The sequence below is a fragment of the Anabrus simplex genome, chromosome 4, assembly GCF_040414725.1.
Source record: "Anabrus simplex isolate iqAnaSimp1 chromosome 4, ASM4041472v1, whole genome shotgun sequence".
In the NCBI taxonomy this organism is placed as follows: domain Eukaryota; kingdom Metazoa; phylum Arthropoda; class Insecta; order Orthoptera; family Tettigoniidae; genus Anabrus; species Anabrus simplex.
This window is the reverse complement of record NC_090268.1, coordinates 340,604,208-340,626,952: the sequence shown is the minus strand read 5'-3', so window position 1 is coordinate 340,626,952 and position 22,745 is coordinate 340,604,208. Positions and strand designations below refer to the sequence as shown.

The 22,745-nt window shown below is 39.1% G+C and overlaps 1 protein-coding gene across 1 annotated transcript in view; it reads right to left on the bottom strand.

Moving 5' to 3' along the window:
* Ns4 (Nucleostemin 4) overlaps positions 1 to 22,745 on the bottom strand; it is a 129,709-nt gene that overhangs the window by 11,520 nt on the left and 95,444 nt on the right. The window contains exons 7-11 of the mRNA XM_067146531.2: positions 3,484 to 3,572; positions 3,191 to 3,316; positions 2,980 to 3,105; positions 2,220 to 2,367; positions 1,884 to 2,024 (exon numbers count right to left, since the gene is read on the bottom strand). Coding sequence (XP_067002632.2) covers positions 1,884 to 2,024; positions 2,220 to 2,367; positions 2,980 to 3,105; positions 3,191 to 3,316; positions 3,484 to 3,572 — 630 coding nt within the window. The remainder of the gene's footprint in view (positions 1 to 1,883; positions 2,025 to 2,219; positions 2,368 to 2,979; positions 3,106 to 3,190; positions 3,317 to 3,483; positions 3,573 to 22,745) is intronic.

The window sequence follows — 22,745 nt, the reverse complement described above, 5'->3', positions numbered from 1 at the left end:
AGTCCTAGCTGCCTGAGCACAAGGAGGACCACGACTCAGAATATGTCCGAGATGTCCACTCCCATTCCATAGCAACTGGTATCCCGACTCTCAGGACCACTTACTAGGCCACTCAGCCGTTGCCCATGGTTCACGAACTAGGATGTGACTACAGTAACCCACAAACATGAACCATTGTACTTATTATAGCAGCCTTCTAATGTTAATTTTGTTAATACTTCCACCATTGTAACTCATCACATTGTACATTTTTTAAACCATCATTGTTATTTTTAATGTTATTTTACTTCAAATCTCTTCAAGATTTTAAAAATTAATTTCATTATTACATGTTAATTAGATGCTTATTTTCAATTTAAGGTTAAGACAATGGCTGATGATGCCTTCATACAAGGAGAAATATGTACCACTATTAGTTAACAGATCTATGTAAATCATTCAAGACTAGACTTTGTATTGATTAGGTGGTCTATTTAACAAATAACTTACTGTTGTTATTCCAATCAAATATCATCAATACGGACCAAAAATGATATTTATTACATGTAATATTACATGTACTGTTGCTATTAGCCGGCTAGGGCTGCCACCTTCATTGTAAATGAGAAAATTATTCAGTTTAAAATTGTCATGGTGTGCGCTGGGTACTTTTTAATTAGTCACAGGGTGATTAATTGTACCTTGTGGAGTGTGTGGGCTGCTAGAGGCCTGTTGACTGCTTTGTTGCGTCGTTACAAGCCAGACCAATAGTCTTTTCATTAGACTGGTCTTGTAACTAGTTCCTAAGCTCACAGCCTCGCATAACCTGCTGTGACACCTTCAGAGACACACCGTGTTGAATTTCTAACCTCTGTAATATCGTCCGAGCCGCAACGTGTTGGATATCTAACCTAACGTCCGCAAAGGGCCTATGGAACCTTTACAAAAATGCATGTTATCGCCGTAATATCCACGTATATAATTAATTTGCAATAAGAGAACCGACCTTCAATTATTTAAGATATAAAAAAATTGAAACAAAATGGCGTAAAAGTTATGCTTTTTATGTTCATTGCATATATTGTGACGTCAATATGTTGATGCCGTTATGTATAGCGTGAGCATGTCCAGCTCCATGGCTAAATGGTTACCGCATACTGGCCTTTGGTCCAAGGGGTCCTGATTGGGTCAGGGATTTTAAATTTCCTTGGTTAATTCTGACAGTTCGGGGGCTGTGCGTATGTGCAGGCACACGTTCAGCATTAAAATTCATCTTAGGTAGGGCCACAATTTCATAGATGCACAGATCGCCCATCACGCGTCAACTCTAAAGAACTGCACCTGGCCTCTCTGGAGGCCACACATTGTTGTTGTTGTTCTTGTTATGAAATTTACATAAAGAAAAATGTCCAAATACAGTACCCATGTTTTATTATTTTGATTTCCCCCTATTATTTTATGTTACCCAGATTTATCATTTTCCCCACATCCATTGTCAATCCCCCTTGAAAAACGATGCCTCGAGGTTTTACTGTTTATCTCCAGAACTGGAGTTCATAAATTGTCGATTTTATATGATAAACTAGATTTTTGTTTTGCAATAATCAGTCAATTGTTACACGAAACAAACCAACATGCACATTTTCAACCGAGGAAAGGGCACGAAGATCGGAGCGCCTGAAGAAGTACTGGGAGGACTGCAAGCCCGAACAATCCTTTCAAAGAGACCTGAACAATGTACTGACTAAAGTGATTCTCTGCGGTCATAAAACAAGAAGAAGAAGAAGAAGAAGAAGAAGAAGAAACTAGATTTTTAAGAATATAAATATCAACCAAATTTACATTACATACTGAACTGATTACTAGGATGTTTTAAGCATTTACTGTAAGGCAATATAACAAACCTTTCTTCACAGTGTAAAAGGGAGGATAGAAACAAAGGCAGATCTTTCCCTCCAAAGCCATACGCAATATATGGTTTGCAGCTCGATAAGCATCCAATCTTGCAGCTCTAGCTGTACGGAATCCACGTTTTAAGGCCCAGCCTAAAACAGATGTGAAATAGATCTTTACATCTAATTACAGAGTCAATAATATTAGAATGTCAGAGTGAAACAGACAGACAAATGTTTCAACAACAAAAAAGGCTCTGGATTAAATGGGATACCCACAAAAAACACAAAAGAAAGAGTAAGTGAATTCTCCAAGTACTTCAAGATGGTAATAAATTAAACTCTTACTTTCACAAATATCCATTGATGTCCACTCATCTTCTCTTTCAATATGCTGCAATGCCAGAAGATGAGGTAAATCGAGTCTTTCAGCAAGGAAACGAACAGTTGAGAATGGTTCTCTTACTTGAGCAATGGGAAAGCTACCCATTAAAATCTGCAACAGGAAATACAGTAATTCTTGTACTAGTACTCTTTCGAGCAATAAAGTAGCATGAAGTCAGAAGTTAGTTCTGGATGAAATTTTATTTTCATGTTAAAGTGAAATCTAGTCTTTTAGTATTGTATAAGTCAAGAAATTTTTTTATTGAAATATATTTTTATTCTCAGACACACTTGTAAAAGGTAAGTTTAAATATCACAGTGAAATACACGAACGAAAGAAACTGCCATCTGAATATAAAATGAACATTACAGTTTCAGCTCAGAAATGAATATGGATTCTTTCCCTTCTACTTCCAAGCATTTTCCGGTCGATTTGGCCGTGTGGTTAGGAGCACGCAGCTGTGAGCTCACATCTGGGAGATAGTGGGTTTGAACCCCACTGTCGGCAGCCCTGAAGATGGTTTCCCATTTTCACACCAGGCAAATGCTGGCGCTGTACCTTAATTAAGGCCATGGCCGCTTCCTTCCCATTCCTAGGCCTTTCCTGTCCCAACATCGCCATAAGACCTATCTGTGTCGGTGCGAGGTAAAGCAAAAAAAAAAAAAAAAAGAAAAATTTCCAAGCATTTTCTCTTTATTAACATAAAATTTAAGCAAGTCTTACCTGTAGGGGTTTGGGGACTCTTGAGGGAAATACAAGACCAGGACAATCACACAATCTGACATTTGAAGTCAAAAAGATAGTCTGGAAATGTTTTGTATGGCCTGGTGTTTTAGACACACTCACAACCTGGAAAACAAATTACAGATAAGATGAATACTCAGTTTCTGCAGTATCTATTCATTCTAAAATAACTCTTGTATTGAGAATTTACCTTCTTTCCCATTATTGCATTCATAAGAGATGATTTGCCAACATTCGGCTGCCCAACACATCCGATGGTAAGAACCCCACCTAGGAATTTTTCATGCTCAACAAAACTTGTATCGACTTTTTTCATCTACAACAAATAGGTAGTATATATGAAATATAAACAATTTACAGCAGGATCATGTAAAAGTTATCCTAATAATAATAATAATAATAATAATAATAATAATAATAATAATAATAATAATAATAATAATAATAATGATGATGATAAAAACATGCAGCTGCTATACTAACATGAATGGTTTCTTCAATTTCTATTTCTTCATCTTCATATTCAACGTTCATTTCTTCCATTATTTTATTATGCCACGAGCTCAAGTCCACTGGAAAGAGATTTGTACATAAGTATAAATAGAGATTAATATACTCTACAACACACTGTACAATAAAGAAATAGACTATTAAGGGTTCCAAAATTAAAAAGACATCTGACACACACTTCAGTCACTACTGATCTGCATTTAGGGCAGTTGCCCAGGTGGCAGATTCCCTATCTGTTGTTTTTCTAGCCTTTTCTTAAATGATAGCAAAGAAATTGGAAAATTATTGAACATCTCCCTTGGTAAGTTATTCCAATCCCTAACTCCCCTTCCTACCATATCCTACTACTTAATAAACTAGCAAATGCAGGAATTAGAGGAATAGCCTTTGAGTGGTTTAAAAATTACTTAACTGATAGGAAGCAATATGTTAATATCAATGAAACTAAAGGGCCCATCTACAATGTTAAACATGGTGTCCCACAAGGGTCAGTGCTGGGACCATTACTGTTTCTAATATTTATTAGATATAGGTTATCTTGAGTTTATTGGTAAGATATTTCCGTTTTCAGATGATATATTTTGGCCTATATTTTATGACAGCAGTTGCGAACAAAAGATTATGGAGTATATGCAAAAAGATATGGACATACTAACATCATGGCTGAACAAAAAATATAGTAATCAGCACCTCAAAAACAAAATAGGCCTACATGATATTCCATAAACAAACACAAATTATAAATACATGTAATGTAGTAAAAACTGGCAATGAGCCCATTGAAAGAATAAAGCAGTTTTCATATTTAGGCCTGGCTTTAGACAATGGGTGGTGTGAATAAAAATGAGTCTAAGCGAGTGACCGTGTGCTCGCTGAGTGCCCAAGTGTCTTCCTGACAATGAGCTTCCACTCTGCATTTGCGGCGAATAAAATTATAGAGCGGAAGCACAGCGTACACTCGAGTGTCTGCAGCAGCCACTCAGTGTCACTGATCAAGGTCGTACACGTGCCATGTATATAACACCTTAGACTGTCATAACACTTCGATGACTTCCGGGTAGTTCAATGCTTAACATGGCAGACGACAGTGTGGAATTCCAGTCTGCTTTTATCTCCATTTTAAAGGAACATACAATTATGTTTTCAAAGTCACAGTTACCGGATGAGAAGCACAAGAAAACAGGTGCAATAAATGCAGTTCAATGTGAACTACTCGCTAAATTTAACATTTCCGTCCAACAACTGTCTGACTGGCCGAATGGTCAGCATTGAGGCCTTCGGTTCAGAGCGGTTCAGAGGGGTCCCGGCTGGGTCGGGGATTTGAATTGCCTCTGATTAATTCTTCTGGCCCGGAGACTGGGTGTTTGTGTTTGTCCCAATATTTTCCTCTTCATATTCGCACAACACACCATGCTACCAACCATCACAGAAACACGCAATAGTGATTAGCTGATTACATCCCTTTATCTAGGATTGGCATCAGGAAGAGCATCCGGCCGTAAAACAGGGCCAAATCCACATGTACGACACAATTCGCACCCAGGACCCCACAGAGGTGGGAAAAGTGGCAGAAGGAGAAGAAGAATTTCCGTCCAACAACTGTTAATAAAAAATTACAAAACATGAAAATAAGACTGAAATATAAAGTAGAATTAAAGCGTACGGGAAACAAATGTATATTGTTAAAATAATGGGAGATGTGGCTGATGAATCTGATGCAGGGCGAGAATAACCCTACCATCGGCCGTCTGAAAGGTAGGAAACCATAGCCTGAATATTACGACATTAATAAATTGAGGAAAATGGTAGGCCTATAACGTAAATAACAAACATTAATTATGATGAAAATAATATATTGACAATTGAATGAAATTTTTAAAGAGCCAGATCTGCAGGACCGGATGAGTAGCCGTGCGGTTAAGGCGCGCAGCTATGAGCTTGCATCCGGGAGATAGCGGGTTCGATCCCCACTGTCAGCAGCCTTGAAGATGGTTTTCTGTGGTTTCCCGTTTTCACACTAGGCAAATGCTGGGTTTGTACTTTAATTAAGGCCACGGCCATTCCCTTCCTACTCCTACGCCATTCCTATTCCATCGTCGCCATAAGACCTATCCTCACCGCAAGATGGGGCTTCATCTGACCCGGTCAGATGACTGGAAACAGGCTGTGGATTTTCAAGGAGCATGCTGAATGGTTAGCGGAGCATTTCCTTGGGCACTCCCCATATTATATTCATGTACATAAGATGTGAATGAATGAGGGAGGTATATATGATTTTAAGTGTTGGTTGTTTATTCCATAGTCCTTCAATATTTTTTAGTACCCCAATTACACTAATAATTTTTTCTTTACATCTGAGTTATGCTCATTCCAACTTAAGTTATTGGGTGGTGTGAATAAAAATGAGCACACACTCTTTACTCGCAAATTTAGAGCAGGCACTTGCAATGAGGTGAGTAAAAACCGCCTGTCGGAAGCACTCACTCACAGCAGACCTGTGACCTTGTGCACACACTCCAGTCGCTCGAGTAGCAGAGTGGGCGCTCCAGATTTCTGGTGAATAAAGATAAAACAGACACACTTTCCGGTAAGCGCCTGCTCATGTTTCCTTGAGCTAACTCAGTAGGTGATTCCAAGTGATAGTGTCAAGTTCAATAGCAAGGCAGAGGTAATGGTGGTGGTTAATCAGAAAAGAAAATTATATAACCTTTGCAGAGAATCATCTCAACTTCATTACAGAGTGTTATAAAGGTCCAGTAAGGTGCATGCTGAAGAGCCTCCGTGGCTCAGACGGCAGCGCGCCGGCCTTTCACCTTTGGGTTCCGTGGTTCAAATTTCGGCCACTCCATGTGGTATTTGTGCTGGACAAAGCGGAGGTGGGACAGGTTTTTCTCCGGGTACTCCAGTTTTTCCTATCATCTTTCATTCCAGCAACACTCTCCAATATCACTTCATTTCATCTATCAGTCTTTAATCATTGCCCAAGAGAAGTGGACAGGCCTCAGCAGCCGGCACAATTCCACTCCAAAGAAACAAGAGGTGGTGCACTAACAAATGAAGAAAAAATGTATATCTTCTTGCGTTATATTGGTGAACCTGGGTTTCAGAGTGGAGTTGGTGAAGACATCTCGGAGAACTGTGTCAAAAACATTTTTGCAGGTTTTGACAATTATCAGAAATGAAAGAAGATTATTAGATAAAATTACAACAAATGTTGCTTAGATGCAGGAAGCACGGGCTAAGTAAATAAAGTAATAAATAATCTTCCATGTAAATCGCAGGGAGGGATTCAGCGAAGTGGAAAAGAGTAAGCAGTTTGGCTTATGCCATGGCCTGACAACTAAAATAATTTCATACAAAAATTATCCCCTTGCACCATCCTCTAACACTTGTACTTGAGGAAACTTGTGTTTGCTGGGGCAATGTTGGACATGCAAGCAGGCACTAACCGCACGTGTGCCAAATACTGCTTTATTTCCAGCTCATGACCCCTGAGGGATAAGGAAGTGAGAGAAGAGGGCAACAGAGCGAGATGCATGAGGGAAGCATGTGCGGAGTGATAATTCTGGATTACAAGTACATACACATTGCACAGAAGTGCTGTCCTTCTCTCTCTTCAGTTTGGTTGTTGACTCTCAACCACTGGAATAGGGTAAGTAAAATGTTTCTTTTACCTGAGCTAGTAGTAGCAGAACTGTCACCTGCCTGTCATTTCGGGCTGTTAACACTTCCTCGTGACAATTCCCTGCATTCTTACAATTCCTATTTCCATTGCCTAATTCGTCTGTTTGTATCAAAATATCAATGTTCACTTTGTATTTATATGGGATGGTGAATGACAAGCAAGCTGCACACTAAGGAAAATACACTTTCTCATACCTCACTGCAAAATACATTTTCATGTACCCAAATGTATGATATTAGAGCCTGCAGCATAAATTATAACTGAAGGGATTAACAGTTACTCAACATTGCCAAATCCGGTTTACAAGCAGAAAACTGAACATAATCAATTCTGAGCCAGTGGACACCTGTGTCCATCGTGACTAAGCAGGAACATTCAAAGCCGACAGCGGTGTCTGTTGTAGTGCTTATTAATGGCAGACTGTGCTGAAAGCTTGCAATCCAATTTCTTTGAGCTTGTAAAGGAATGCAGGTGACATGACAATAGAGATCTAGTACAGGGCTTTTGAGTTGATGCCATATCTTTATTTTATAACTGTACGCTCTTCAGTCTGCTGAATCTAACTTTGAGTAAATACATTTATAAACAACCTGAAAGAGAAAACATATGCTAACAGAATTACATCTGAAAAAGAGAAAACATATGGTAACATAATTACACTTGAAAAAGAAAAAGGCGTAATACTGTTACCATATGATTTCTCTTTCAGGTAGTTTATAAATTTATTTACTCAAAGTTAAGTTTTGGCAGAATGAAGAGCCTAACAATTATAAATTAACCGAGTCAAAACTGAAAAGAGTTGGCTTCAGATATTACAAATTGATGCCATATAGGCGCCTCTGTGAGGATGGGGCCGACAAGGCGAATTCTAATGATGAAGACGGCACAAATACCCAGCCCCTGCGGCAGAGGAATTAGCCAATGAAAGTTAAAATCCCCAACCCGGCCAGGAAATGAACTCAGGACCCCTTAAGCCAAAGGCCAACATGCTAACCATTTAGCCATGGAGTCCGGCAGTGATATGATATGTTGTTGTTGTTGTTGGATATTCAGCCCGAAGGCTGGTTCGATCCTCCACAGTTCCACCAACAGCTGTCATAGATAGCCTAGGCGTCACTGAATGAAAATAAGAATTTCAAAGACTCAAGTGATGTTAACTGGAAAGAAACCTAGGACTGAATATTATGTAGGAAATGAAATAATTTATCATTTCAAGTTTTTTGGGTGTGTATTCAAATCAAATCAAAATCAAAATCTCTTTATTTGCAAATGAGGTGTCTACCTCGGTGGCAAATGGTACACTAAAATACATTATTGTCAAGCACTAAATATTAAATTAACAAGAGAAGAAAATTTTTCCTATAATACAATATTATACAATTTACGCTAACAATGTTTTCTATTAAACACACAGCTCATCCTTAATAAATTTATATTGTTTACAAAATTCTAATTATAATATCTCCTGTACTACTTACAAATATAGTCAACTGATATACAGTATGTGGAATTGCTTCAAATGATACCATAAAACTGGTATAACATTAATATTTACATTGCATTTATTTATTTACTATTTTTTTTTTTTTTTTTTACCCGTTCTGGATCCTAAGTAGCATAACGACCTGCTGCGTCTTAACCAGAGCCCCTTTTGCCACCACTTTTCAGAGTTCCTGAAGGGCCTTCACAGCTACCGTAGCGGTCCCAGGGCCCTCGAAGTCCCCACTGTACTTCACCCCTACAGGCAGTCCACTACTTTGGCTGTCCAAACTCCTTAGACCAGGGGATGGAATTAATTTATTCACACACATTTTTTTATTTACAATAACCTGCACCGGTCGAATGCCCTCTAACACTTCATTTAATTTCTCTGTTGCTGTTTATTCTCTTCTTGAATATCTGTACAGATTTTGGAAAAGGATCAAACACTACCCCTGGTAAACTGTTCCACTCCTTCACACCCTTCCCAATGAATGAATATCTACCCCAATCGCTTCTGCTAAAATTCCTTCTAATTTTATATTTGTGGTCAGTCCTGCCGATATAATTATTTTCCAACTGAAGCCTCTCACGGATATCTCCCCATGCTGCTTCTCCTGTATAGGCTCTATATAATCCTGTAAGTCTAGTTTTCTCCCTTCTCTTACTTAAAGTTTCCCACCCAAGTTCCTTTAACATTTCTGATACACTACTCTTTCTCCTGAAATCCCCTGTTACAAATCTTGCTGCTTTCCTCTGCACACCATCTATTTCTTTTATTAGGTATTCTTGGTGAGGATCCCAAACACTGTTTGCATATTCCAATAATGGACGAACCATACTCAAGTAACTTTTTTCTTTTAATTCTTTGTTGCATCCTTTAAGTAGCCTCATTATGACATGTAATGATCTGTATGCTTTCCCAACAATGTCATCAATATGACCCTTCCAGTGCAAATTACTTTCAAATCTCACACCTAAGTATTTGCACTTGCCATCTTTTGGGATAACTACCTCATCCAAAGTATATTCAAATTCAGTTTTAAAGCTCCTGTTTGTAAAAGTTATAACAGTTGATTTGCCTCCATTAACCTTCATATTATTTTCTTCAACCCATTGTTGGATACTTTCAAGGTCCCTTTGTAATTCTGAACAATCCTCAATGTTGTTTATTTCTCTATAAACAATTATGTCATCTGCATACAATCTTATTTTTGATGTTATATTGTTCCCTAAATCATTTGCGTATATTAAGAAAAGTAACGGACCGATTATACTACCCTGTGCAATTCCCTTCCAAACTTTCTCTTCCTGCGATACATTATTTCCTACTTTGACTTTCTGAACCCTTGAATTTAGAAATGCTTTTATCCAACGTGTAACCCTTACGTCCAATCCTATTCCCTCCAATTTCTTTAATAATATTCCATGTTCCACTCTATCAAAGGCTTTGGAAAGATCTATGGCTATGCAATCTAACTGACCTCCTGAATCCAACTGATCTGATATGTCCTGCTGAAATCCCACCAGTTGTGCCTCACAAGAAAATTTCTTTCTAAATCCCAGGAAGGTAGTGGAGAGAGTGAAATGCATTTATTTCTGTTTCCCCCATTTAGTAAGTGAAGTCAAACTGAGTTGTAGCAAAGTTAACAAAATGAGCTAGCACCTGAAATCAACAGTATTCTGTAAGACAGAAGGGAGCTCTCAGACAACATTCTTTCATCACTATGTTCACAGACCGAATTTGCTGTACAGAAGTGAAAGCTATGTAGACTCAGGATATCTTATTCATGAGCTAGAAACCTGTCTGTTATGTTACTGGCTGGATCCTCAAATAGCACCGCCATAGGTCATATGGTTATTTAAAAACAAACTGTAAAAACCAATGGCAGTGCCATAACAAGGTGTATAAGGCAAAAGGAGTGAGGTAGTTTGCCACTGTTTTCCTGGCTGGGCCAGAAAGTGCTACTGCAGCACAATCAGTCCTATTAATAGCATCTTTTCAACAGTAGATGCTCGTTTGCACCATGCAAGATTTAGTGAAGGCCACACCAAATGGTCGAGATCTTGCCAAATTCTGGTCCGATATGGTATAATTGTTATTTTGAATGTACCTCTAGTACGTTTTTATTTTTTTATTTTTACCAGTTAGCCTTCATCATTAATTTATATGATGTATTGCTTCTGATAGAAATAAATAAATAAATAAATAAATAAATAAATAAATAAATAAATAAATAAATAAATAAATAAATAAATAGATAAATAAATAAATAAATAAATAAATAAACAGTAGATGGAGGCACAAGTGGACAATGATTGTGGTGGTTCCTGATTCTTAAGACAAATACCGATTATGGTCTACATATAACTTAGAATACAGTAAAGAAACAATAAATGACAAGATTTTTTTAAATTAAAGAATTTGGCCAATTGTAAACCATTTGGAACCTAAGATTGTCTGTTAGGTCATCAGCCCAGAGGCTGGTTGGATCCTCAAATAGAATCACCAAAGGCTATGCAGTTATAGGGAAACAAAAAAAACCAATGGCAGTACCAAAATGAGGCGTACTAGGCAAGACGAGGAGTGAGATAGTTTGCCATTGCTTTCCTCACTGTGCCAGACAGTGCTATTGTAGCACAACTAACCCTATGAGCAACACCTTTCAAGACACTCAGACACACTGGTTGTGCTCTGAATGTCATTAATCAGCACCACCCATACCCCAGCAGCTTCCATATTGTCACAGCCATGGATGAGATTGGGACTTCAGTGGAAGCTACACTTTGCTCTGGCCTGTGCCAATGGTATAGTATTTTTCTTTTCTTCCCAGAACTACTTCATATGTTGGCTCGTAACCTGTCTCTGTTCCTCCGATAACACTCTACAAGGTTGACGTCAAATTTGGAAAAGAGAAAAATCCGCAGAAGTGATCTGTCGCCAAAAGTCCGCCCTGTTAGTTATGATGTCATCTGTGATCTTCAGTCTTCATACATCCCATCATATCTTTTCCAGCCAACCAGGGGTGTGTTTTAATTTGGAGATTTAATGAAAATTTGTCTTAGCTTGTCGTCATTCGTTCTGTATAGGACCATAAAATTGTAGTCTTCGTCTTTTAATAGTGTCTGTAATTTTCTCCATAGCATGGTAGAAGTCTCCATTTTTTTCTCTTCATCCAAATATCTTTGTTCTTTTGGCGTCCCAAAACTACTAAGTATTTTCCTTTCTCTTCCAGTTCTCTTGTTCACCTCTTTTGTTCAATAAAAACATTCTGATCCGTATAATACCTCTAGTTTATTTACAGTTGTATAGGGCCTGATTTTTGCCTGGAACAATACTGATTGTTTGTCGTAATGGTGTTGAGTGAGTTTATAAGCCATGCTCATCTTCAATCTCTCTTTGCAGGTTGAGTTACTGAGTCCATTTAACTGGATCCATTCTCTCAGATATTTAAATTTATGAACTCTTTGAATATCTACATGTTGTGTTGTTAGGTACTTTTCTCCATTGTGTCTATGTTCAACATATGTAGTTTTTCACCTGAAATTTGAAGACCCATTTTAATGGCTGTCATGTAGAATTTCCACCATTATTGGGGCTTGATTTTTTGTTTTTGTTTTGCTAGTGGCTTTACGGCACACCGACACACAAAGGTCTTATGGCGAGGATGGGACAGGAAAGGCCTAGGAATGGGAAGGAGCGGCCGTGGCCTTAATTAAGGTACAGCCCCAGCATTTGCCTGGTGTGAAAATGGGGAAACCATGGAAAACCATCTTCAGGGCTGCAGACAGTGGGGTTCGAACCCAGTATTTCCTGGATGCAAGCTCACAGCTGTTCGCCCCTAACCGCACGGTCAACTCGCCTGGTGCTTGTAATTTGTTTTCTGAAATTACTGCTATATCACCAGCAAAGGCAAAACATTTCATCTCAAATCTATCTTTTCCTTGCCACAAATGGATCCCTTTAATGTTTCTTTCATGTAATCCTATTCCTTATTCCCTCATGATTTTGTATACCATTAAAGAGAATTGGTGAAAGTCCATCACCTTGTTGAACTACAGTCTTGGCTTTGAAAGGGTTGGAAAGTTCCTTCAGAAACTTACTCTTGAGGTTTTATCTGAGAGTGTTCGTTCAACCAGTTTTCTAATTTTTTTATCTAATTCTGTTAAAGAGTACAGACTGCCTATCTATTGAATCATAAGCCTTCCTGAAGTCAATGAAAGAGAAAACCGTTGAGGTTACATATTGTTCTGATTCTAAGGATTGGTTTATGCCTGAAAATTTGCTCTGAACAAGATCGACCTTTTTGAAATCCAGTTTGGTATTCGCCGACAGTGCATTCTGCTTTTATTATGAAACAATGCTTTAGAAAGAATTCTGTAAGTTATTGGCTGTAAGGAAATACCTCTAATTGTTGGGGTCTGTCTTATCCCCTTTCTTGTGCAAGGGATGGATTATGTCCTGTTTCCAATCATGCAGTATTGTTTGTTTTTCCCAGCAATCTGTGATAACTTTATGTAAAGCTTTAGCTGCTGATTTATCACAGAGTTTCCAGATTTCAGTTAGTACCCCATCTTCATCATATGTCTTATTATTTTTAAGATGGTCAATATATTGTTCTATCTGCTGTACAGTTTGTGGTTCTGAGAAAGAGTTCTCCTCATCTGGCAATATAAAATGTAATCTTTCTAAAGGTTCTTCACAACTGAAGAGTATAACCCAAAAACCTGCTAAGTGCTAACTAAAAAGTTGTTTAGGAGTTATATTTAAAAAAATGTATCCCTGGAGTTTCCATTTCAAAATTTATATTTAATATAGTGTACACTGAATAGAAGGACAATTGCAGCTAGATTGTAATGTTTAATTAATGACATTGTATGTCACATAAATAGTAAGTTACAAATTGTTAAAGTCAGAAATGATAAACATAGCTAAGTGTCAAAAGGTAGTTCCAGTCTTAGTACCAGTTGGCTATTTGAAAGAAACTCAAATACAAATCATTCCACATTAGTTTGACACAAGTTCTTATGTAGCCGTGGCCGGATACTAAGAACTTTTATTCAATGATGTCAAAGACTCCAAGTGACACAAGATAAACGAAAAGGAAGATCATCATCCTGTTTTTATTCTGCACCATGCAATTGTTACTCCACAGTGTCAAGTGTTTTTCTAAGTCAATACAATTTAGTACTTGAGGAGGACAGGACACTACCTCTCCAGCCTGCAGAAAGTTCATGCCACATGCGCACATAGGCTTTGTGAAATCACACACATGGACACAAAAATTATAGCAGGATAACTGTCTCTTATAAAACATATCAGTGTACAAATATCAGAACAAATAAAACCAGCTCATTCTTATGTTTTGTATGCTTTCCTACTAATTCTCAGTTTCTTCTGAACATTTAACTTATACCCAGTACCTTTCTTCTTTTCTCCCTCATTTCAAACTTATTTGCATGCAAAGCGCCTGAACTGTTTCCCTCCACTTCTGAAATCAGCTATTAGTACTTAGCAGACTTCTGGGTTAACTAGTGAGCAACATAGCAGAGCTTCCATCTTGCAATGAGTGTATGAACTAAACTAACCAGTGTGGCACATAGCCATGTCTTGGGTGAATTGGCAGGGGTACATAGATGGGTTGTAATGCAAAAACAATTTTTTTTAAAATGGCACATAGCAGATTTTTGGGTTACACTCTTCAATTAAGGAGTACCTTGAAATACTGTGCAAGCAACTAACAGTTGCCTTTATTATTAGTGATCAGCCTCCCTGTTGAATACTTGAAGTTAAGATTCAATGGTTTGTAACCATGTATTTCCACTCAAAATACTTTGTAGAATTCTCTAGTATTTTTTAAAAATCTACATCTATTTCTTCCAATCACTTCCTATCATAATTACGTCTATCTAAATGATTTTGGATGTTTGTTTTCTGATCTCTACAAAATTAGTCTGGTTATCTGCTTTTCTCCCCATCGAATTCCAAAGCTGCCAGGCTGTGAGTCTACATTCAATCGCTGAATCACATGTTGTATTCCAACACTGGTGTTTCCTTTTTCTTGGTGGCTGTCCAAATTCTTTTGCTAATTCTATTATTACATCTCTGACCAATTGCTAATACATTTCTTATGGAGTTTGTTGGTGAATTTATTCTTATTTTCTGATAAAACTTTTGTGTCTATTTTAGGGATTTATGAAAGTTTTGGTTTGGATTTAATTGTTGGAATTTTGTTTTGATCTCTGTAAAAAAAAAAAAAAAAAAAAAAAAAAAGTCAGAGTAAATGTTCAGTCTTCTTCTTACTCTAACATTTATGATTTCTCTATAATTCTATTTCATAATTGCCACATGATCTAAGTAATATGAACCTGTATGTGTATTTGGAAAGGACCAAGTTTTCTTTATTCTTGGCAATTTTCTGAAAAAGAAGGTTGACATAAATTTAAAATCAAATAGTCTGCAAAAACCTATGAGACTTTCCATTTTCATTTGTACAGTTGTGAGCTGGAAAGTCGCCCATTATGTCTCTGCGTTTCTTTCCTCTGGCACTCTGTGTATTAAAGTCTCCTACTAGTAATTTACATGATGAGGTATCTTGGATGATTCATGCTCTAGCATTTCCCAAAATTCCTTAACATTTTCTGGAATTTTCTTATTATCTTCATTGGTAGGAGCATGTGCACTGATGATGGTATAACCTTTGTTTTCTGATCTAAACGAGAGAACTGAAATTCATTTTGATGGCGACATAAAATTTGTTAGTACAATTTACGAACTTCATGTGTATTGATTGGGTGGACCAAAACCTAACATTGTTTCTTAATACAATTTGTTGTTGATTCTGTCAGATTTTCTTTAATCATAAAAGCTGTACCAAGTATTATATTGTTTTTTTTTTTGTTTTGATGCCTGGTTTTCCTTTGAAAATTCTGTATCTCTCTGACTTACAAGCATCTTCATCTATACATCTAGTTTTCTATTATATTTGTTCAGCACATTTATTAGCGGTTTTGACTGATCGGTTTCCATGAAGAGTATTGATATTCAGTGTGCCTAGCATATGTTTTTGCTTAGGTCTTATGCATGAAGTTCTAGGAAAGTCTGACTCTTCTCACAAAGAACTTCGCGGACCAAAACGCGGCTAGTTTCCGAAAGTAGAGGAGGATCTGCTTAAATATATCATTTCATTACACAACACTGGATATGCCGTTTCTCACAAAATGCTGTATTTTAAACGACAAGAAATAGCTGGTGCACATGAAATCAGAGTCTCCGATTTGAAGGTTAGCCGAGGCTGGATGATTAATTTTATGAAGAGAAATCGACTGCGTTGTGAGACTTGTTGGTCACTTGAAGTGCACTTCTCTGTAGCCGTGATAGTGCACGCTGCATTCGTACACTGAATACCTGCAGCCCGCTGCCCTATGCTCGTATGTTCCGGCGTAACTGATCACCACGAGTCGCTTCCTTCCTAGTCCTATCCCATCATGCCATAAGACTTGCCTGTGTCTGTGCGACTTAAAACAAACAGCAATAATAAGAACAACAGACCAGGCAATAGAGATAAGAAAGCAGAGAGACTACAAGCCAACAATTGTTAGCTTTTAATGATTTAAAGCATGCATGGACATTTACTTGTTCTGGAACAATGTCCTTGTACCGATACTTGGTTCATCATATCCGAGAAGAAGAAAGGGCCTACTGTTCAGTTTGCTGAGACTGCACACCAAACTCCGACTTTCTATGGGTGCATAGGTCTTCTATGAATACCGCGTGGTTGGGAAGGTAGCGGCCATTGCCTTAACTACAGCACAGCTGCAGCATTTGTCTGGTGTGAAAATGGGAAACCATGGAACACCATCTTCAGAGCTGCTGACAGTGGAATTTGAACCCACTATCCCCTGAAAGCAAGCTCATAGCTGTGCGACTGTAACCACATGGCCAACTCACTCAGTGTGTAAAATTTATATTTGTACCTTTATCTCCTCCCTCAATAATTGTTACAAGTGAACTATGTAGCATGAGTGGAATGTAATTTTTTTAAAGACTTTATTGGCGAAGTACTATATAATATTTTATTTATCATGACCTAACCTGTACTGTATAATGTTGTAACATAGGCATTTGTAAATAGTAGAATTCTGTCTATAGTTCCTGGAAAGATCCAGAAAGTTACATAACTTTTGTACAGGGTGTGTTACTGTGTTGGTATGTGTTCTAGAAAGTGTGTTCTGTCTATTCTGGAAAAATACGACTTTCGCGATCATGCGTATTCTAGGATGTTAGTCAAAGTTCGCGATCGAAAGTAAGGTTGTGATTGGTGAGTCTAGGTGGCGATAGGGAACACGTGCACGCTGATTGGTTGCCTCCAAGGCCAGTAATTCCTATATATAGTGAGCGAGGCAGTGTTCGAATCAATTCTGTATCCTGAATTCTGTCGGTCTCGGTTTATCTGTCTGCGAGCAGCCTATCTGGTTGACGTCCCCCGGCTTCGGGGATGGCACTCTGCTCGGGTAAGCACTCTTGAATTCCGTTCCTGCTAAAATTTCCGTAATGTACCGATTTGCTTTTCATACAGGAGTCTGCCCTAACCTCGCCTAGATTCACCAAATTAGTTACTTATGACGCCTTAGTTTTTCAGATAACATACCTGTTCGCTCTCCTCCGTACCGGTTGTCACCTCCCAAAATGAAAGCCCTGAAGGCTATCATTGATCAAATGCTCGCTGATGGAGTGATACGCCCGTCCAAGTCAGCCTATTCTTCTCCCATGTTTCTGGTCCCTAAACCACAAGGTGGTTATCGGCCTGTAGTGGACTATCGGATGTTGAACCGTAAGGTAGTCCTCCAATCTGTCCCACTTCCTGATTTGCACTCTTGTTTTTCTTGGTTTGCCAATGCAAAAATTTTCACCACTTTCGATTTAAATCAGGCTTATTACCAGATACCCCTTGCCGAAGAATCCAAGCATCTCACTGCATTTGCAACTGATTGGAACCTATATGAATTCGTAAGCGTCCCTTTTGGCCTAGCAACTGGAGCGGCTGTCCTTACACGGTTACTAGATTATGTCTTATCGGACATTAAGTTCAAGTTTGTTTATAATTACCTTGACGATCTCGTAATTTTTAGCGAAACCTTCGAGGAACACCTACTCCATCTCAAGGAAGTGCTTGAAAGACTGCGTAAGGCAGGTCTAACCCTCAAGGCATCCAAGGTTTCCTTCGCACAACCCCAGATGTCCTTCTTAGGACATATCGTGTCGGGGAGGGGTGTCTCAATCGATCAGTCTCGTACTGCCGCCATCCAGAATTTTCCCCCTCCAAAGGACGTCAAGGCTGTAGCCAGATTCATTGGCATGGTGAATTTCTTTCGCAAGTTCATTCCTAATTTTGCTGAACGTGTAGCCCCATTAAATGATTTGAGAAGAAAGGACGCCAAATTTGTGTGGGGTAATGCCCAACGAGAAGCCTTCATGAACTTGAAATCCGCTTTATGTAATGCTCCTGTACTGGCTATGCCAGACTTTTCTAAACGCTTCATCCTTCAGACTGACGCCTCTTCCTCAGGCATATCCGGAGTTCTTCTACAGGAATTTCAAGAAGGGCGTCATCCTATTTCTTATGCCTCCCGTGCCCTGAATCCTGCTGAGCGCAATTATTCCATTTATGAGCTGGAAGCCCTCGCTGTTGCCTTCTCCTTAGAACGCTTCAGAATGTACCTGGAACATCTCCCTTTCGATCTGGAAACTGACAATCAGGCGTTGAGTTGGGTACTGGCCAAGCCGCGAAAGACCGGTCGTCTAGCACGATGGGCAGTGCGCATCTCAGCCTTCCAATTTGAAGCCCGCCACATTCGTGGCACGGAAAACGTTGTGGCTGATGGCCTCAGTAGAATGTTCCATCCAGACAGCTCTGACCCTCAATCCGAGCCAGTAGACTCATCTCCCGAACAAGTATCAGCTTTTGTCAATGTTGTTCTCACTGACTCTCCCTTCCTTTTCAAGGATATTGCCAAACATCAAGAGGATGATCCTGAGTTAAAAGCCATTGTCGACAGGATTAAATCCGGTGAGCATGTTAAGCCCTATATTCTTAAGAATGGTGTCTTGTGTTGTCCTGCTCGTGGTCGCAGAGACCCCAAAATTGTAGTCCCAACTAACCTGGTCCCGGCTCTCTTCAAATACTTTCATGAATCCCCAGTGGGCGGTCATCTGGGCGTTTTCAAAACAAGAGAAAAAATCCGTAACCACTTTATTTGGAAATCCATGGATAGTGAGTTCTGTACCCTTGTCAAGTCCTGTAAGATTTGCAACATCAGTAAACCTGCCCCGAATACTCGTCTAGGTCTCTTGTCTTCTGAGCAAGCTTCTCGCCCCATGGAAAGACTGTTCATAGACTATATTGGTCCTTTCCCGAGATCTCGGAATGGTCATTGTTTCATACTCGTGTGTGTTGACGCCTTTTCGCGTTTTACGTGGCTGTTCCCCACTCGGATGGCTAACGCCAACACCACCATCTCGTGCTTGAAACAGATATTCGCCTCGTTTGGACCCTGTCAGTTCTTGGTAAGTGATAACGCAAGAGCCTTTACTTCTGCCAGTTCCGGAATTTCTGTTTTGATCTATCCATTGCTCATGTAACCACTACCCCGTATTACCCGAAGCCCAATTATGCTGAGAGAGTGAATCGTAACCTGCGATCTGCCCTAATCGTTTATCACTCCTCAGACCACTCCAAGTGGGATTCCTCATTGAATTGGTTGTCATTTGCATTTAACACTGCTGTTCATGAAAGCCACAAGCAAACCCCTGCTTCGTTGATGTTGGCTTTTACTCCAAATTATCCTCTATCTAACCTATGGTCAATTAATGATCTTCTGCCCGACGATGCCAGCCCAGAAAAGATCCGAGTTAATTGGCACCGTGCACGAAAGAACTTGAATGTTTATTACGCTAAGGTCCAGCGTAATTACAACCACGGCCGAAGACCGCACGATCTCTCTGTGGGTGACCAGGTATTTATTAGAACACATCCCGTCAGTAGTGCTGCGGACCATGTTATCAGTAAGTTGGCCCCCAGATTTCGAGGTCCCTGCACCATCTTAAAGTTCCTTACCCCGGTGACATTATTGGTGAGTGATCCTGAAAGGAAAAGGATCAGCAGAGTACATCTCTCCCAGATCAAGGTACCTTAAGTCTGGTAGGGAAGGGTAAATACCATTGTTGGTGACCTTGTAGATTTAGTTGTAAGTTATTTGTAAGAATTTAGTTATAAAATAAGTTTATTGTGAGGTTATTTATAAGGTTTTAGTTATAAGATAATAATAAGTTTTATTGTTAGTTGTAAGTAATTGTGTAAGTGAATACTTTAGGTATCCTCTAGTGTAATCGATTTAGTATTATAAGTTAGATAAGTTTTAGTTTAGGGTCACTACTTGGAATTTTCTTCCTTTTATGGTCAGGTTTAGGGCACCCTCCTGTAGTTTCTTTTCACCCCCACCATAATCTTGTCACGTGAATTGTAGATAGCAGTGCTTACCCCGGGGCTAGTGCCCTAATATCCCTGGTGTGTGAGGGAGAGTCCCTACTGCATACTTATTAAGCCACCCAACAGGTGACTCTACGCGAGATCTTGAGCCCAGCAGCATACTTTTAACTCAAAGTATTCCCCTGTCTGCTGCGGTTTGTGTGTGTTACAGTGGCTGCAGTGACCAGTTTCTTCGGACAGCAACCTGAAGTGCCAAATTGGGAGGCACACTGTGTGCCTTGGACGTCAACATCCGGCACCACTATCCTGCGGGGAACATCCTATTGGTGGCAGGTGGACTGGACGGTGTCTCACCCCGGCTTATTTGGTGCAAGAGTTCACTGAACTGCATCTCATTTAGGTGTCGGGTTTGGACTGACATTGAATGGAGGCTGGCGACAAACGGCCGTGTCGGCAGCCGCATCATCAGCAAGAACCTGTGGCCTAGCTGTGCTGTGACTGTTGTGGGAAAGTAGTGCAAAAGTGTTAGCAACAAGTGAGAAGTTTTGGTATTTCTAACATTCGAAGTAAGTATGGTGTACATGATTCGGTAGACAGACTACAAATTGTCTAATCATCTGTGAAAGAAGGCATTTTGAAGTGCAATGTGACAATCCATGTGGATTTTGTGATATTTATTCAAGAGGTGGATCTATATTATTTTTGAAAATTATGTGACAGTTTGTGTTGTTGGTTATGACAAAATTAACTTCAAGAAATTAGGTGTGTTAAAGTAATGTACCTTTACTATCGGTACTGTGTGAAAACGTTCTATCGCTTGCTCCCCAGTGAGGTTATATTATTGGTCGAGCTGGGCTCGATTTTCGGGGGGGAGGAAGATGTTACAAGTGAACTATGTAGCATGAGTGGAATGTAATTTTTTTAAAGACTTTATTGGCGAAGTACTATATAATGTTTTATTTATCATGACCTAACCTGTACTGTTATTTGTAGAGCATAAGATAATTTAATGACCTAACCTGTACTGTATAATGTTGTAACATAGGCATTTGTAAATAGTAGAATTCTGTCTATAGTTCCTGGAAAGATCCAGAAAGTTACATAACTTTTGTACAGGGTGTGTTACTTTGTTGGTATGTGTTCTAGAAAGTGTGTTCTGTCTATTCTGGAAAAATACGACTTTCGCGATCATGCGTATTCTAGGATGTTAGTCAAAGTTCGCGATCGAAAGTAAGGTTGTGATTGGTGAGTCTAGGTGGCGATAGGGAACACGTGCACGCTGATTGGTTGCCTCCAAGGCCAGTAATTCCTATATATAGTGAGCGAGGCAGTGTTCGAATCAATTCTGTATCCTGAATTCTGTCGGTCTCGGTTTATCTGCCTGCGAGCAGCCTATCTGGTTGACGTCCCCCGGCTTCGGGGATGGCACTCTGCTCGGGTAAGCACTCTTGAATTCCGTTCCTGCTAAAATTTCCGTAATGTACCGATTTGCTTTTCATACAGGAGTCTGCCCTAACCTCGCCTAGATTCACCAAATTAGTTACTTATGACGCCTTAGTTTTTCAGCTGGACTTACCTGTTCGTTTCCGAGGCATTCCCGTTTTGTTTCACTAAAATATGTATATTGTAGTTTAATAGTATTTCCCTTGGGGTTTGCCTCTGATAGTTCTGTATCACTTTAGGTACGCTAGATTTTGGATAACCTGTAAATTGCATTGTACTACTGCATTGGTAACTAGATGTACAGTTGATTTGTAATTTGAATTTACACGGCTACGAATAACCTATGTATATCACTGAACTTATAGCTCATAACTTGGAATGTACTTGTAGAATTATCTTGTAAATAATATTTTTAAAAACTAAGGATCACGGTGATTCATTTCGGAATCCGCTATCTAAGCCATGTCCATGCCTTTGGTAGGTTCCCAGCCCTTCCTTCTTCCCGTTTTGTCGTTCACTAGTTGGCCCTACTAATAGTTACGTACTTGTTTGGTTGGAGATCCGCGTAATGCTAGCTACTGTTTTTCCGAGTGTGTAGTGTTTTCTTATATTGTGTATTGTACTCTTACCTTCCAATTTTTAACTGTGTTTGTGCCTTGTTTGGTGTTACCACTGTAGTAGAGGTAACAATAATAATCTTATTCTATTGCCTTTTATTGACCCAGGAATTAAATTATTTCAAACAATGATGCTGCAGCACTTTTGTGATGTGCTTTGATGCACTGCATTCCTGTGCATCCAAGTGAGCTAATTCAAACAAGCAAACAAACGCTTTCCATAGGTTGCACAAGCTAATTTCCAAAATAAATGTTTTGTCTGTGTGTGCAAAATTTACACAAGATTGGTGATTCTCCAGTAGCAAATGTCTTGTGTACAACGGAAGAGCTTAAAGTGCGACTTGAATCACAATCCCACACTGAGATTAGAGTGGTTCTGAGCAAGAGAGTATAGCAACCAATTACCATTAATGTCACTTCAGGTATTATATTCATTTGCTGTATGAAAAATCACAGGACGACAGCTATCAGGCTGAAATAAGATTTACTACTTATCAATTTGTTCTCTACAGTATGAGGAAT